Source organism: Panthera onca, chromosome B1 (assembly GCF_046562875.1).
Source record: "Panthera onca isolate mPanOnc1 chromosome B1, mPanOnc1 haplotype 2, whole genome shotgun sequence".
In the NCBI taxonomy this organism is placed as follows: domain Eukaryota; kingdom Metazoa; phylum Chordata; class Mammalia; order Carnivora; family Felidae; genus Panthera; species Panthera onca.
The window spans coordinates 118,318,821-118,336,571 of record NC_138342.1 but is presented as its reverse complement, the minus strand read 5'-3'; the positions used below and the strand labels follow the sequence as shown (position 1 = coordinate 118,336,571).

At 34.9% G+C, this 17,751-nt stretch overlaps 1 protein-coding gene across 2 annotated transcripts in view; it reads right to left on the bottom strand.

Annotated features, from left to right (window-relative positions):
- NAA15 (N-alpha-acetyltransferase 15, NatA auxiliary subunit) overlaps window positions 1–17,751 on the bottom strand; it is an 84,798-nt gene that overhangs the window by 35,425 nt on the left and 31,622 nt on the right. For both annotated transcript variants that reach the window (XM_060654139.3, XM_060654138.3), the window contains exons 2-9: window positions 14,155–14,239; window positions 12,088–12,192; window positions 8,583–8,740; window positions 7,639–7,773; window positions 6,033–6,186; window positions 2,589–2,708; window positions 890–985; window positions 637–743 (exon numbers count right to left, since the gene is read on the bottom strand). In XM_060654139.3, the coding sequence (XP_060510122.1) occupies window positions 637–743; window positions 890–985; window positions 2,589–2,708; window positions 6,033–6,186; window positions 7,639–7,773; window positions 8,583–8,740; window positions 12,088–12,192; window positions 14,155–14,239 (960 nt within the window). The remainder of the gene's footprint in view (window positions 1–636; window positions 744–889; window positions 986–2,588; window positions 2,709–6,032; window positions 6,187–7,638; window positions 7,774–8,582; window positions 8,741–12,087; window positions 12,193–14,154; window positions 14,240–17,751) is intronic.

Below are 17,751 nucleotides of genomic sequence, written 5' to 3'. Positions count from 1 at the left end.
AAAAGACTGGAAAATACGGGCACCTTCCATGCTTTAAAATTAAAGTGTTTAAAAAAAAAATTAAAGTGTTTAATCATGTTTAATTTGTCCCATCTTTCTGATTCTTCAACTGTAACTGATTTCTTTTTATCCAACCAACATGTCTTGATGCCACTGTACTTGCAAGCAATATAATCTAAATTAAGATTAAAACATCCTCTTAACAAGCAATTTGAATATTATTATACATAGCTAAAAGAGTAAGTTAACTTACTGGGACAGCAAACTCTCCTGACAGATTTTTCTACCAAATAAAAAAGGAGAAAGACTACGAAGCTAAACCTTAGTTTAAAAAACCATTTCTGACTTTTACCATGAAGAGGGATTACAGAAAATACTGAAGAAATCACTACCTTACCAACTTTTCATACTTATGCTGACTCAAAGTATATAGCAGAAATAAAAGTCAAAATAAGCAAACAGTAAGTCACTTGACTAAGAAAGGATGAAAAGAGGCACAGGAGCATTTAAACTAGATAGGAAAACAGACACCAGATTAACAAAATGTGGACTATTGTCCACAGATAATCAAGAATCAACTATTCCAAATACTGAGCAAAGAAATGATAGTGAAAAGAAAATGGTATTTTGCTTTACCTTCTCTTTATCTTTGTATAATGACCTCAAAGTATTGAAGACTGGTGGACAACCCTTGCTGAAATTCATCCTTAGAAATTTATCCAAACATTCTTTAAACTTCTCACCTTGAAAGAAAAATATTCTGTTGACTTGCATTTACCCAGAGAACTCTAAAATGCATACTTTAATTTTAATATGCATACTCATGTATCTAAAACCAAAGAAATTGTAATTCCTAACATCATTTTCATTCCTTTGCAATTATTCTCACCAGATAAAAAGTTTAATGGCAGTCTTCTTGGCACCAGTCCCCTGGGGTATTTAGTCCAGGCCTCCTCATAAATTTTTAGTCGTTCTAACATATTAGCTGCAAATTAAAAAAAAATATTTTTATAGAAGATTTTAACTGGTTATATTTTTTCTAGTAAATTATAAATTTCTCAAAGTATAAATTCTTACTAAGCAGAAAATTTGAAGGTGAAAAGAAAATTATTTATAATCTAACCACCTAAATATACCGAAAATAATTTTAGACTATTTCTATTATTTTCATATTTTAAATCCCTATAATCATCTAAAATATAGTTTTCTTTATCCTGTTCTGCTTTAGGTACCTTTCAAAATCTGAGGACTTCTTTACTTTAGTTCTGAGAAAGGCTTGATTATTGTGTTTCCATGGCTTCTCCACTATTCTCTTCAGGTTCTCCTTTATTTTGGAATTTTGGGATCTATCCCCTAATCTTCCATTTCTCCATATTTCTTTTTTTTTTTTAAGATTTTTCTTTCTTTTTTTAAGTAGGCTCCATGCCCAAAGCAGGGCTTGAACTCACAACCCTGAGATGAAGAGTCAGATGCTCCACTGACAGTCAGCCAGGAGCCCCTCTATATTTCTTTCACTCCGAGAGCTCTCCTCTGTTCAAATCTTCCAGTTCATTAATTTCTCCTCAGCTGTGGCCTCTCTTCCATTCAATCTACTAAGATTTTTTATGTCAATTCCCTCTTTTCATCTTAGATTCTTCCATTACTACCTTGTGCTGGCACGAATGATAACCATTCCTGTGATGGTTTTCCAGAGTAGTACAATATTCTTTGTTATAAGGTTCCTTGCATGTATCAATGTATCAGTAATGACTCACTACCGGTCTTAAGGGAAACGGCCTCAAATCAGATTATCTTGGCTAAAGACCCCATTTGTAGAGGACATGTTTCTAGGCTTATCGTCACAAGTGGGTCCCATTTGGGAGAGGCTGATGGGGGTGTTGTGAGGAGAGTCTCTGGATCCAAGTTCATTTTTAATGATGGAAATTTAGTCCCTCTTCCCACACAGGAAACAGTGCCACTCTTTCAGCATGGCTACATTCATGTGCCCTTGGGAGGCCATGGTGCTGTGACCACAGAAGTTATGCATGCTTCTTCTTCCCTTTAGGGTGACATCTCTAAGTAAGGAGATGTTTCTGTCAGTAGAAATTTCCCTTTCAATTTCTTGATGCTGCCATGCCATGTGTGAATTTTTAAGTTGTTTCTGAATTTTTCTCAACTACTTCTATAAATCTGTAGAAGAGAGGTTTCAGAAAATGCTCAGTCTGCCATATTAAGTCAAAGTCTGCAACTGTAATTTTGTATTTAAATTCTGAATCAATTCGTAACCACTATTTTTCTAGTTATGCTTTTCAATGAGTTAATATTTATCAACAAAGGAAGCAATTAAAACAAAAAGGAAGTTTTAGGGGCGCCTGAGTGGCTCAGTCGGTTGAGTGACTTTGGCTCAGGTCATGATCTCACGCTTCATGGGTTCCAGTCCCATGTTGAGCTTTGTGCCAACAGTGTGGAGGATGCTTCGGATTCTCTGTCTCCCTCTCTCTCTCTGCTCTTTCCCTGCTTGTGCTCTCTCTCCCTCAAAAATAAATAAACGTCACAAAAAAAATTTTTTTTAAAGAAAAAGAAAAGGAAGTTTTTTTGAACAATAGTACCTGGTTTGAGTGCCTTTTCCAGGCCCTTGTAATAGGCCCAGTTTTCAGGATTTCTCTCCTGTAATCCTCTATAAACATCGGCTGCATCTTCCAAACGACCTAACTGCAACAGAAGTTCCCCTGATGAAAAACAAATTAAATCAACTAAATGTCTTCGGATTATAACTTTAATCTTCCCTTAAACTTTCTCTTAAAACCTCCTCAATGCTGGGAAATGGATTTGGTGTCCTAAGTTTCCAATTCCTTCAACAAGACTACCATGTTATTTTGTCTCTTTTTCTGAAGTTCATATTTAGAAATGCCATTCTGTCCACACCCTCAATTTATTCAGGTATTCGTCTAACTCCAAGCTACTTCCCCAAATTCACTGAACACAATCACCAAGACACCATCTACTACTTAATTATTCCTGACATTATACAATTTCAACATCTGAACTCATTAGTTCAATCCAAAACTCTAACCTTATGCCCCCTAATCAATTATAAAAGGATTCTGCTCTATCAGCCCAGTCATGGCCACATTCAAAACCCGCTTTTTTTTCATCTCCTCCAACTACCAGACAGGGTACCTATCCCGCTCTAAGCTGAACGGTCTTGTCAGGTTTAGTCTTGCCTCACTAATCCTAGCCTTCAATCTTAAAGAAAAGCCATTCCTTTTTCTTTAGACCTTTCAATGACTCATAGACTCATTGCTTGTTTTCTCTGGGCTGCATAGCAATCTCATCCCTAAATGACACTAGCAGCCCCAAGTATCAAAATCAGTCTCAAAACTAAGGCTCCCTTATTTACCAATTAAGTCCTGGATCATCCCAAATGTTTGTTTGCTGCACACCTTCTCACAAAAGGAAGCAGGTCATTAGATGAAGGGACACAGCACTGGTTTCACTAGAAATCTATGAACCCTGAAATTCTTATCATTAATGGGCTTCCATCCACCAAAGGTTATTATTTTCAAATCACAACTTCACCCTTGCATTCTCTGCTCTCATCAGACAATAAAAATGAACACTTACTCAGTGTTCACTGTGTGCCAGTGACTTAAATGTTTCACATGAATTGGATAATACAATTCTCAAAACTCTATGAAATAGGTTAGTATTATTTTCACTATTTTAAAGCAGAAAGAAGTAAATTTGCTTATGGTCTTTCAGATAGTTAATTGTTGGAATCAGGATTTGAATCCAAGTAATTTGGCTAAAAGAGCCCATATTCTTTACATCTGTATCAGTGGCTCTCAGCCAAGGGCACTTCTGCCACCCAGAAGACGTTTGGTAATATCTGCAGATATTTTTTGGTTACCACAATAAGTGGTGCTACTGGTATTCTGGTAAGTAGAAGCTAGGGATGCTGCTAAACTTTCTGCAACATACAGGATGTCGGTCTCGCTACAGTGCCAAGGTTGACAACTGCTCTACACTAACCAAAAACCTACTTCACTAAGAACAACAAAAAAAAAAAAATCCTGCAACTTTTCTTCCCTACACAATACCCATCCAACCTTTCCTTTCCTTAATTTTCTCCCACTTTTTCTTTGCACAGGAACTGGTGGTGTAAGAATTAACAAGGAGACTTTCTGCATAACTATGCCCACTCATCCAATGCAGGAAGTTCCCAAATTATCCAGACCACTAACACAATGTTTTTGTTACTGGAATTTCCAAAAATTAATGTTCTACTCTCGGTTCCTTTCTATTCTTTTTATATACCCTGTCCCCAACATTTGACTCACTGTAAGTGTTCAATACATACTTTCCTGGAATGAAATAATGGCTGTTTCCTATTTCACTTAGGAAAATGGAAACAATTAGAACTCCCAAATGTCCACTATATCTGTATACCTACTTCCCTACATACTCTGTCTTTTCTTGTTACTGTGAACTATTCATGTTGTTATCTAAAGCCAATCCTTCAGTTTACCCACTAGATCGCTCCTCTCTGCTGTATCAAATATTCTGCCTCTACGGGATTATTCTCCAGTGAGCACAAGCACATGCTATTAAAACAAACAAACAAACAAACAAACAAACAAACACTTCCTTTGATCCTGTATTCCATTTCATCTAGCACCACCCCACTTTTGTTCCCCTAGAAAACAAAACTCCTTTTATGAGTCATCAATGCATGCTATCTTTAATTTCTTGACTTCCAATGTCATTTAATTCTACTTGATTTGTGTGGGGTTTTACCACTCTCCTTCCAAATGTTCAGAGAGTGCTTTTGTTAAGATCACCAATGACTTCCAAATTCCTAAAATCCATTGATCAATTCCGAGTCCTCATCTAACTTGATCTGTCAGTCATTCTTTCTCGCTAATACAGTTATCAAAAGGATCAAAATTAAATAATGTACTTAAGAGTATTTTGAAAACTATCCTGTATTTCAATGATGAAACAAAAGGCCAAGCCTTGCACTTACTTGGTCATATAGCTAGTTAGAAGCCAACGAAGGAACCCAAACTAGTTTTTTCCAATTTTGTGATCTTTCCAAAAATCAGAAATCCCCTCTTTTTATAACTAATAGATGGCTAAGGGATGATCAACTCAAATGAAAGATGGCTGTCCTGGATCTGTAGTTCACAAATGAGCTCCAGCAACCTTAGACTTCCATTTTTTCTTGCCAATAGCATTATCCTCTGTTGAAAGTTCATCTGGCAAATAATGGTTATATCTACTATACACAAAAGTATCACTTTTTTAGTGTTCAACTTCAAAAGGAGCCAAAGGAATGTGAAAACAGCACACATCAAGGGCAAAGTGACATTTCAGATGGTAATTCTTAGAAAAGTACTTCTATTTTCAGTTACTTGTTATTCTTTCATTTTCCATAATCTTCCTCAACTTTTAAAACTCTGAGACTCCTTTTGCTCAGCCCTCTAATAAAAGGCAGCATTGGAGATCTTTACTTGGGGATTCCCCCCTCCAATCACAATCCACACACATAAAGTCAAACCTCTGGTTTCAATTCATACTCTATGTCCAGAAAGACATTCAGATAAACCATGAAGACTCCGTGACTGCCCCATATGTACTTTAGTAAAGACTGACTTGCCAATAAATATTACAGTCAATAACACATTCAGTTTTGCTAATAAGCTGTTCCTAAGAAACTTTATTCCTCTGTCTTACAAAATTAAGAAATTACCTGTGTTTTGAGCAAGAGCTATTAATATTTTCAAGTAAAAAACATTTTATTTAAAGAAAAATATTGAGCCATTTCATGTAATCAGTTTTTCACAATTTTTTTTCCAATATCAATAATATCTACTGTTTAAATGTGTATTTTCCCACATTACAAATTACTCAAAGTTCATGAGTAAGACATAGATTTTCTATCAAAAAGTTGAATTATATGCAATTATCAGCAGCAACTAGATTTTTAGCCTTGCTCTTTGTTGTAATTAAATACTAGGATAAGTGTATTCTTTAAAAAAAAAAAAAAATACCTTTGGTTTCTTCTACAGCAAGTTTATCACAAATCTGCTTTTCATAGGTACAAAGATGTTCCAGGGCTTCTCTATATAGACCTGCTTCCCGAAGAACTTGGTTCTGATATAAAAGGAGTTCACTATATTCATAATCCACTTTATCAGGGGATGTCTATATATGGATATAAGCAATACTAACAGTAAGAATTTTGTTTGCATGTTAGAAAATTGTTTATACACTCAAAATACATATAAGAAGTCAAAGGATAATATCTGATTGCTAAAATTCATTTTTTAAAAATCACTAAATATCTGTCTAGAGAGCAACTAAGTAAATAGTGAAATATTAACTTACAACCCACTGAATAAAGAATCCCTAAGTCCTTATGTATAATAAAAAACAAAAACAAAAACAGGGGAGACAGGAAGGCTCTTACTTAACAGTACAATGTCAAATATTTAATAAATCTAGAAAAAATAAGAGAATCACCACTTTGCAACTATCATAAAACAGTTGATTCAGGCAAGAATCAATGAATGTTATAACTACTGGTGAAAGTTTGATGAGGAACAGGCTATTTATAAAATCTCAAACTGTTTACTAAATACAAAGAGGAAAAAAAAATAATTTTTTATAGGTGGCAGACACCATCTTAATGAAGTAATTAAATGGAACAAACAGGGGCGCCTGGGTGGCTCTGGCGGTTAGGCATCCGACTTTGGCTCAGGTCATGATCTCGTGGTTTGTGGGTTCAAGCCCCGTGTTGAGCTCTGTGCTGACAGCTTAGAACGTGGAGCCTGCTTTGGATTCTGTGTCTCCCTCTCTCTCTGCCCTTCTGCCCCCACTCACATTCTCTCTCTCCTTCAAAAATAAATAAACATTAAAAAAAAAAAAACATTAAAAAAATAATAATAAATAAATGGAACAAATAGACATTATGCGCCTCTCAATGTGATGAACTGAGAAGGGCTAAACATCACTTCTGTGGTTTCCTGCCAAAAATGCTTAAATATAAACTATAATGAGGAAACATCAAACAAATCCAAGTTGATAGACATTCTACAAAAGCACCTGCTCTACTTCTTCAAAAATATCAAGGTCATGAAATACAAAGAAAGTCTTCAAAACTTCCAGATTAAATCAGACTAAAGAGAAATGACAACTAAGTGATTCGAGTAACGGGGAGAGAAAATCTTAGGATCTAAAAAGGACAATTAATATATTTTGAATATGGGCTGTGGATTAGATAATAATAGTCTATGTTAAATTTCCTAATTTTTTGGAAATCTATATAGTAGTATGTATACAGTTGGTAACTACAGACTTATTCTTAGGAAATATCACAGTGACGGATTTATGAGTAAAGATCATGGTGTCTGCATTACTCTCAAATGTTTCAGGAAAAAAATTTAAATAGTTACGTAAATATAGAGATTGTAAACGTGTCAAATATTAACAATCAGATAATGTGAGTGAACTCCCATATGGAGTTCTTTGTACTATTGTTGTAACTTTTCTGTAACTTTGAAACTATTTCAAAATAAAAAGTCAGCAAGTCTATGTACACTTCTTTTTATAATTAGAATCAGACCCAGTTTACTAGGTTTGGCTTCTGGTTGTTACCTGTTGAGTTTTCCTAAATTCTTCTAAAATCTTTGCTGCCATTTCATAATCTTCTAATAAATGGTAAGCAATAGCATAACCAATCCATGATGCTCTCTGTGCAGGACGCAGCTGAAGTAACTGATATCTCGTTTCCTTTAAGGGGGAAAAGAAACACCACTTTTTCTTAAGTTTACACTGAAAACGAATTCTTCTTAAAAGGTCATATTAATTTACCCGACAATGCAGAGCAATTTGCAACACAATACTGGAAATAATCATGGAAAATAGCTTTAGACATCCATATTGTGTAGCTTTATAGCTGTAAAAAATTATTTGGTAAGCGGTACAATGAAGCCTCCAAGACAATCTTGTAACTTTTAAAAGTCAAGACCAGATATGTTTTATTATTTCCTGAATTACTTTAAAAGAAAGGGACAGAATGGAAAAGCTAGTACAAAAGAAAAACTTTTTAAAAACTACAGGCCCCACCTACTGAGATCCACAGAAAACAACTGAGCAGGTACTACAAAGACTAAACAGATCTGAATTAATAGACTGATTTAAGGGTTAAAATATAGGCACAAAGACAGAATACTCCTCTCAATGAAGGTAGAAGAAACAAATAAATACACTTTCCAGACAAATGTGAGAACTAAAGGTTGTAGTTACATGTTAATAGGAGACAAAGGCATTGCCTACTTGAGGAACATCAATGTTAATTTTCACTGAATTAACTCCATTCTACACAGTAATCCAACTCTGCCTCAGAGTAAAATAATTTATTGTAAAAATCTGGTTAGTCCAGTCAGAACATACACACGATCACTACTGGGAGGAGATGGGTAAGACTCAATTAAATTGTTTAAGAACAGAAAATTTTGTTTTCAGGAAGTACTCAAAAGTTTTAAATATTTTAACACCACTTTCCCCTTAGAAGAAAAAAAAATTCCTACTTTACTTACCCTGTAACCCTCAAGATCTCTCATTTGAATCTGTAGTAAAGAAAGGTCCCTTAAGATTTGAAGATTGTCTTTATCCCATTTTAATGCATTTCTGTAACACTTAATAGCTTCATCATATTTCTTGTCTGACCTCTGGAGAAGGCCATAAACATGCCAACCTAAAGGATTTAGTTAAGGATACATCCTACAAGTCAAGAAGTAATATTACTCCAATAATATTCCTCAAGAAACTCAGAAAACTATGGCTATTTATAAAATTACAAGCTTTAAAAACAGGAGAGAATATAAAGATAGTAGTTTAATAGAATGGAAAACAACACAGCTTTTTGAGCCAGAGGAAACATTGGCTGTGATCTTGAACAAGTTATTTAGTCTCGTTATGTTTCTTCAATTATAAAATGTAAATAGAAAGTCTATACAGCATAGTTTTGCAACTAAATGGAAAAGACTGGTACAAAATAAACGCTCAATATACGCTAGGGATTATCTTTATTTTTAAAAGAAAAAAGAGGAAATGGGTATACACATAATTATTTTACATCTTGTATATTTTCTTTAGCTAACAAGATCCTTAGTATAGAATGCTTAGTGGAGTACAAAGTTCCTAAAAGTCAACACATAGAAGATAAAAGCCACATATAAGTTAAAATTCATTTAGCAAGTAATTATTAAAATATCTTAATAAGTAGGGTGTGGGTGACCGAAATAGACTGTCTCCTGCATTCAAAACATGTAAAGTCTAGCGGCGCCTGGGTGATTCAGTCAGTTAAGCATCTGACTCTTGATTTCGGCTCGGGTCACTATCTCACAGTTTGTGGGTTTGAGCCCTGCATCAGCCTCTGTGCGCAAACAGTGCAGAACCTGCTTCAGAGCTTCCATCTACCTCTCTCTCTGCCCCTTCCCCACTTGCTCTCACTTGCTCTCTCTCAAATAAACATTTAAAAAAAAAAAAGAATAAATTTTAAAAATTTAAAGTCTAATAAGGGCACAGATAAGTAAACTGAGTTACAATAGGTTGTAAAAAAAATGCCATAAAAGGGGGAAAATACATAAATAATTCCATTCCCCTCACACAGGTTTTTTTCACTTTAGATTTTGATTACTGCAGTCACCCATCCTACCTTCAGTCTCTCTGTTTTTATTCTCTATCAGAGTAACCTTTCTAAAAGCCATATAATCAAAAGAGAAGAATTCACTTCCCTTTCCAGAAACTTGTAATGTTTCCCTCCCAAATGAAATTCAAATTTTTCAATCGAACAACTTTAATGCCAGGGATCCTCAACAGAGTCAGTAAAATACATAATGTCTAGGATGGCACAAGTAACTGAAAATACATATTTAATATCATAAATTTTATTTGCAAAATCCTTGCTTTCATAATATAAATGACAAAGTAAAGCTTAACACAATCTTCTCAGTTGGTTGGAACATGTTTTTAAAAGCCTAAGACACACCCCTTCATAATCTGGCCCCTATTACCTATTATTTCAGGACTTGATCACCTCTCTTAAGCATTATAGCAATCTCTTAACTGCCTCTAAACCTCACCCCCTAAAAATTTATACCTAAGGAGTTTAACGTTATTAAAAATTTAAAGAAACGTATGGCTGTCAAGAGGAACACAAATAAGGGGCACGTGGGTGGCTCAGCTGGTTAAGTATCCAACTCCTGATACTGGCTCAGGTAGTGATCTCATGGTAGGTAGTGAGATCAAGGCCTAGGTCAATCGAACCTGCTTGGGATTCTCTCTCTCTCCCTTGCTCTCTGCCCCTCCTTTGCTTGTTTTCTCTCAAAATAAATAAACTTAAAAAAAAAAAAAAAAAAAGAGGAACACAAATAAATCATAAGTAAATACATACAGAACACTATGTAATCATTAAAAATGATGAAAAGATATCTACGACAGTTATTAACCAATCCTTTGATTACCCTTTGAGTTTCTGCTTACTCCTGCTTTACTCGATTACTGATTTTTTTTTTTTGGGGGGGGGGACAGAGAGAGACAGAGCATGAACGGGGAGGGGCAGAGAGAGAGGGAGACACAGAATCAGAAACAGGCTCCAGGCTCCGAGCCATCAGCCCAGAGCCCGACGCGGGGCTCGAACTCACAGACCGCGAGATCGTGACCTGGCTGAAGTCGGACGCTTAACCGACTGCGCCACCCAGGCGCCCCGATTACTGATTATTTTTGAACAAGTTGTAATGCTTTATGTAATACTCGAACATGTTTCTGTATATGCTGCTAATAAGTTCCTTTCTTCACTGGACTATAAATTCCTTGAGCAAAATCTCTATCTTTTCTTCATCTGTAGTATGCCAGAGGCCTAGTAACACTTGAGATTTTGCTAAGTGTCTCAGCACTTAAAATTATGTCAGCTTATAAAGAGATAAAGAAATATCTATTAAAAAACTATTTTAAAAAAGAGCAACCCACAGTTTTTTCTCTATCTTCTATCAGACATTTGTACTTGCTCCTAACTTCACACTTCTCTTAAATGTATCTGGTATAGTATCTTAGCATTATCAGGGACTATGTTAAACATAGAATATATCTCATCATGAAATCTTTACAACACCACAATGAGGTAGGTATGGTTATCCTCATTTTACACAAGAGAATATCCTCATTTTACACAAAAGAAAACTAAGCCCTAAGATCACAGAAAGAAACTGAGGTGAAATTCAAATCCAAGAGAAGCATACTCCAAAGCCTGTGCTATTAATCAGTATACTACAGTGCCTTTATTTTCTCTAAATTTATTATGATGATAAAATCTGCAGGGTACTTCTTTATTTGTAGGTGTGGGAAGAGCTTTCATAAAAACAGTCTCCCCTTATCTGTGGGGGATATGTTTTAAGAACCCCAGTAAATGCCTAAAACAACAGATAGTACTGAAACCTACCTATACTATGTTTTTGCCTATACACAAATACCTACAATAAAGCTTAATTTACAAATTAGGCATGGTAAGAGATTAACAACAGTAACTAATAACAAAATAGAACAGAGCTAAAACAATATACCATAATAAAAGTTATGTGAGTGTGGTCTCTCTTGCAAATATTTTACTGTACCATACTTACCCTTTATCTTGTGATGTAAGATGATAAAATGCCTACATGAGATGAAGTGAGGTGAATAATGTAGGCATTGTGATGCCATTACTGACCTGATAGTGCATGAGAATGATAGTGTGCTTCCAGACCACAGCTGACCTCGGGTAACTGAAACTGCAGAAAGGAAAAATGACCATGGCGGGGGGGGGCGGCAGCACTATAGTATTTTAAAAGGCAAGTCCAATCTACCTGAACAGAACTAATGTTAGAAAAAAGGTAGGGTACATAAAAATGTTCCATGAAGACAACTGTGGTTATTGAATGTGAAAAAGAAATCATCTCCTCCAGAGTTACACAGTGAGAGGAATCTAAAATTTCTGATTCCCAAATTGCTATCTTAGCTCATGATCCCCCAATCCAATTCTTAAACATATCTCAAAAAGGATACACACATGACTCCTCAAGTCATTTCTCAAACCTCTACGAACCAATTCATAAGCTTCTTCTTTTTTCCCCAAACAGTTCAATGTTAATCCTTTCATAGCCAGGGTTTCTATTAAAGGAAGGAAGGAAGGAAGGAAGGAAGGAAGGAAGGAAGGGAAAAAGAAAGAATAATTAAACACAAAGAATAATTAACAAAAAAAGTAATCATAATCTCAAAAACAAATGTTACATTACCCTGAGAATTTAAACCTTCAAGGAGATTGTTTAGAAACTTTCCAGATTTGTACATAATTAAAATATTTAAAAAATTGACAAACCAAGTAAACACATTTCTATTGTCGAGGCATCCCTAGAATTTTTTTTTAGACTAAAAGATACACAAATGCAGGAACATGTGGAAATTCGTGTGCTAACAAGATACCATGACTCTACTGTTCTTCAAGGGAATTCCATGGGGTCACCTCACATAATCATTCAAGTAGAGAAAACTTTACCTTAAAACAGACTTTATTTCTGTGAACCCAACTTACATTAAGATTAAATTCACTGTCCAATGATTAAAACATACACATAAACTGTCTACATTTCTCATTTCCATAAATTTATTTTTGACTCTGGAACACATAAGAAAAACGTCAGACATCTGTCACTCACAATCAAAAAGATTAACAGAGAGTTGAGGGAAATAACTAAGTTTTCAGAAAAAGAAAAGAAAAAAGACATCTAATTTTATAATGTCTGTGTTATGAAGCATACAGGAATAAAAAATATTCGTTATGATTTACCAAACATTTAGGACTGAAATTTGTAACTTACAGAAAAATTAATTAGAAATAAAATGTAAAAATTAAAAGTATTACCCCAAGAAAAAGTCAACATTTATAGAAAAATAAAGATAAAGAAATAGAAGAAGGGGGGGAAACTGTGTACAAATCATTATAAATCATGTATAACTTTCAAGGAAAAGGAAGCAAACAAAATATATTTGGCAAGTAGCCAATTAACAAGGTCCTGCATAAGAAATTCTTTGTTGTCAAATATGTAGTCTGTTCATACAAGTTTTACCAAACATCTTAAAGTGCCTTAATTAATGAAACTCTGGGCTGCCATTAAGTCTTAGACAAACCATCATTTTATGTACTGTTAAAACACTTTCAATTAAATTATGGCACCTTATATGCAATCTGATTTCAGATTCATTAACATACAAGGGGAAACTGCATTTTAGAAACAATAAAATTTGGCATTCTGCTGTATTGAAACTCTATCATGACTATAGTACTGAAAGTTACTTTACCAGTATGCATACTTTAGAAAGGTATATGAAACAACGTACTACCCATCTAACAAAAAAACATTTATTTTTAACAAGGACAAAGATATATTAGGTACTTTTATTTCTACTGCTTTCCACCTCCAAACAATTTTATTATAGTAAAAGTATGCAGGAGTAAAGAGAGCCGACTGTACAAATCTGGCCAATGAAAGCTTAGTTTTCCTTTGCATCTTCACAAGTTAAGCCATGCACTTTTCTCTTACCCTACAAACACCTCACTGTCCAATCTTCTATCCTCCCATAGGCAAAAGCTATGTAAATTTTCAGAACGTTCCAATATACAAATATGTCATAATACAAGACAGTTTTGAAAAATTAACATACAATGCTAAATAAAAAGATGCTGGCTCATGAGCAATGGACAAAATGGGCACTTTCTGAATAAGCTTATGTAAGAAATCAAATTTTTCCAACTCAAAAGTTCTAAAGCAAATTTTTTTCTAATAACATCTTAAATAAACTTATTTATTAAACTTACGCATATTTTTCCTCAGCCTTTTCTACAGCACTAATCTTCAAAACAGGAATAAACCAGAAATCAAGTAGACTGTGTTAGTTTTTATGACATTAAATTCAAACTATAGTATTAAACATCTTACAAAAGTCAAGGATAAGGTCCATTCTCTCCAAAAACTAGTTAAGGCAGCTGAGTAATAGAACCCAAAAACATGAAGCCACACAAGTTAGCAAAGCCCTATTTACTTACACTTACAAACACAGGGTATTTATACTTACCTCCATGCTCTGCAAATTTGGGATTAGAGAGGATTTGTTTACAGAACTTCAACCCATTTCGATACTGTTTATGTTCATAACATCTCTGTCAAAACAAAAAAGAAAAATTTGAATTTAGCAAGAAGTGCAAACAATTTTAAACTCAATCCTAAAATTTTGATTGCTAAATACAACAGAATCATCAAATGTTACTTCCATATTCTCCTAAATCCCACTAAAATGCCAGTTAAAACAAAAACAAAAAAAACCCTGAAGATTCAAATAAATAAAGTAAAACCAAGACAAAGAGACACCATATAGATTAGGAAAAATAAGAAATCATCAGCTCACAAAGGCACCTGGGAGGCTCAGCTGGCTAAGCATCTGACTCCTAATTTTGGTTCAGTCATGATTTCAGGGTTCATGGGATTGAGCCCCGTGTCAGCTCTGTGCTGGGTGTGAAGCCTGCTTAAGATTCTCTCTCTCCCTCTCTCTCTGTCCCTCCCCCCCAAAATAAATAAACATTTTTTAAAAATTTATTAAAAAACCATCAACTCACTCTAAAAAGTCCAAATGTTACAGAAAATGAAAACTGGAAAAAAAAAATAAAGGTATGGAAATTATATTTTAAAGCAATATTTTCATTTTACTGAAGGAAAGAAGTTTCTCAAGCCACAAGGGATGAATATATGCATGCAAAATATAAAGAAGAAAGAAAAGACCTATACCATTATAATAAGATCATCATAATAAAATTTCAAAGCCTTGAAAACAAAGAAAACGTCCTTAAAAACTTCCAGAGTGGGAAAAAAAGGCACATAAAAGGATCTGTAATTAGAATGGCACTGAGCTTTTATTCCAAAATAATAATGGAATACTGCTAAAAGCTAGAAAACATCTATACAGCCTTCAAAATTCAGAGTGAAATCCAGTTCCAGTCTAGAATTCTATGCCCAACCAAATTATCAATCAAGTTTATGAGTAAAATGACATTTAAAGGCTTCTCAGAAAACTAAAATTTTACCTCTACACACTCTTCCTTAGGAAGCCATTAAGAGGAATCAAAACAAACAAAAGACAACATGGTACTGGTAAATAAATCTAATGCAGGGGAAAAAGAAAATTAGAGAACGACCACTCCAAAATAAAATAGGAAGCCAAAGTCCACCATGGACTAGGCTTCCAGTAAGGGCAAAAATGGAACTTGTATACTTCATAATATGGAAATTATGATTTATTAGCACATGACAAAAATTCAGGCACATTTGGGGAAAATGAGCAATACATCCACAGAAAACCAGGCAACTGAATAAATCAGACAGGTTTAATTCTAGGAGAAATAAAGGCTTGTCTAAGAGAGAAAGTATGATCTTACTGTAATATTTGGCTTAACAGTAAATAATACATACGTAATTATAAAAACATATTCAGTACTAGTTTATCAAAATACTATGATACAACTATGATGGGGTAATGAGAAAAAGTGGACAAATGTGTGAATGATGAAGTTCTAAGTCCTTCTTTCTATAACCAGAAGTCAACAAATGTCTAAAGGTCATGTAACTATAAACAGTGGTGTATTATAAAGCAACAAGAAAGCAAATACCAGAGAAAATGGCTAGGAGGGTGCTTGATTCAGAAGTGGGAAGGCGGGGGGGGGGGGGGGGGGGGGGGCGGACATATTTTTTTCACCATAAATGTTTTAGTATTTTAGTGTTATTTGACTTTCAGGTGTATCAATACGTGGTTTCACTAATAATTTTTTAAACCACTGTATTGCTGCAGGAAAAAACTGCATGCAAAAGGTCAGGTAATATATGCCAGAATTCATGGTTATACATTTAAGCAAATTTTACTCACAACTTTTGAAACCGTATTTACAAAATATGGGAGAAAGACTTAATGCAAATGATGACAAAATCACAGCAGAAAAAATGTGTAAAAACAATGAAAATGTAAAACTTTACATTTGGCATCAAAGATATCAATTACTCACTTTTCCAAAGATGAAATCCAGATGGCCAACCGACACATGAAAAAATGCTCAACATCACTCACCATCAGGGAAATATGAATCAAAACCACAATGAGATACCACCTCACACCTGTCAGAATGGCTAAAATTAACAACTCAGGTAACAACAGATGTTGGCGAGGATGCGGAGAAAGAGGATCTCCTTTGCATTGCTGGTGGGAATGCAAGCTGGTGTAGCCACTCTGGAAAACAGTATGGAGGTTCCTCAAAAAATTAAAAATAGAACTACCCTACAACCCAGGAGTTGCACTACTAGGTATTTATCCAAGGGATACAGGTATGCTGTTTCGAAGGGGCACATGCACCCCCATGTTTATAGCAGCACTATCCACAATAGCCAAAGTATGGCAAGAGCCCAAATGTCCACTGATGGATGAATGGATAAAGAAGATGTGGTGTATATATACACAATGGAGTATTACTCGGCAATCAAAAAGAATGAAATCTTGCCATTGGCAACTCGTGGATGGAACTAGAGGGTATTAATAGCTAAGCAAAATTAGTCAGAGAAAGACAATTATATGACTTCATTCATATGAGGAATTTAAGATACAAGACAGATGAACATAAGGGAAAGGAAGCAAAAATAGTATAAAAACAGGGAGGGGGACAAAAACATAAGAGATTCTTAACTATGGAAAACAAACAAGAGTGCTGCTGGAGGGGTTGTGGGAGGGGGGATGGGCTAAATGGGTACGAAAATTACTCCTGAAATCACTGTTACACTGTATGCTAACTAACTTGGATATAAATTTTAAAAATTAATTAAGTAGGAGTACCTGGGTGGCTTAGTCAGTTAAGCGTCCGACTTCAGCTCGGGTCATGATCTTGCAGCTCGTGAGTTCAAGCCCCACGTCCAGCTCTGTGCTAACAAGCTCAGAGCCTTCAGCCTGCTTCTGATTCTGTGTCTTTCTCTCTCTCTGCCCCTCCTCCACTCACACTGTCTCTGTCTCTCAAAAAATGAATGTCAAAAAAAAATTTTTTAATAAAAAATAAAATTAAAAAAAAAAACAATTAAGCTCGATTACAGAATTACTCTATAACTATGTATTCACCATCCCTGCTTTGTTGCTTCTCATCTCAAACCTAATCCATCCAAAACACAACTAAATTTTTCCCCCAGAATCAGTTCTGCATCAAGTCTTCATCATCTCAGTAGATGCTTTCCCCTCAACTCACCCAACCAGATATGAAGCAAAACAAAACAAAACAAAACCCTATTTTATCTTTGGTGCTTTCTTTTTCTCATACCTCCAACCTCCAGTAGGTACCATTAATTCCAATTTCTCTGCAATATCTTCCTAACTGTCTGCCCCTCCCCACAATCAACTATACACTCAGCAGACAGTGATCTGGGGGATAAGAAGGAGAGGAAAGCAGAAGTAGTAACTTAAGGCTATCTTTAACCATAAGTAGTCAAAGAAACATAACTAAGAAAATAAATTTAGCATTCCTATTTACCCTGCAGAAAGCCTAAAAGTAGTTTGGTTTTCTTACAATAATTACAGTTACAGTAAAAAGCTTTAAAGTAAGCTATGATATAAAGACTAGTTAAAAGGGACACTCCTGACTTGTCAACGTTT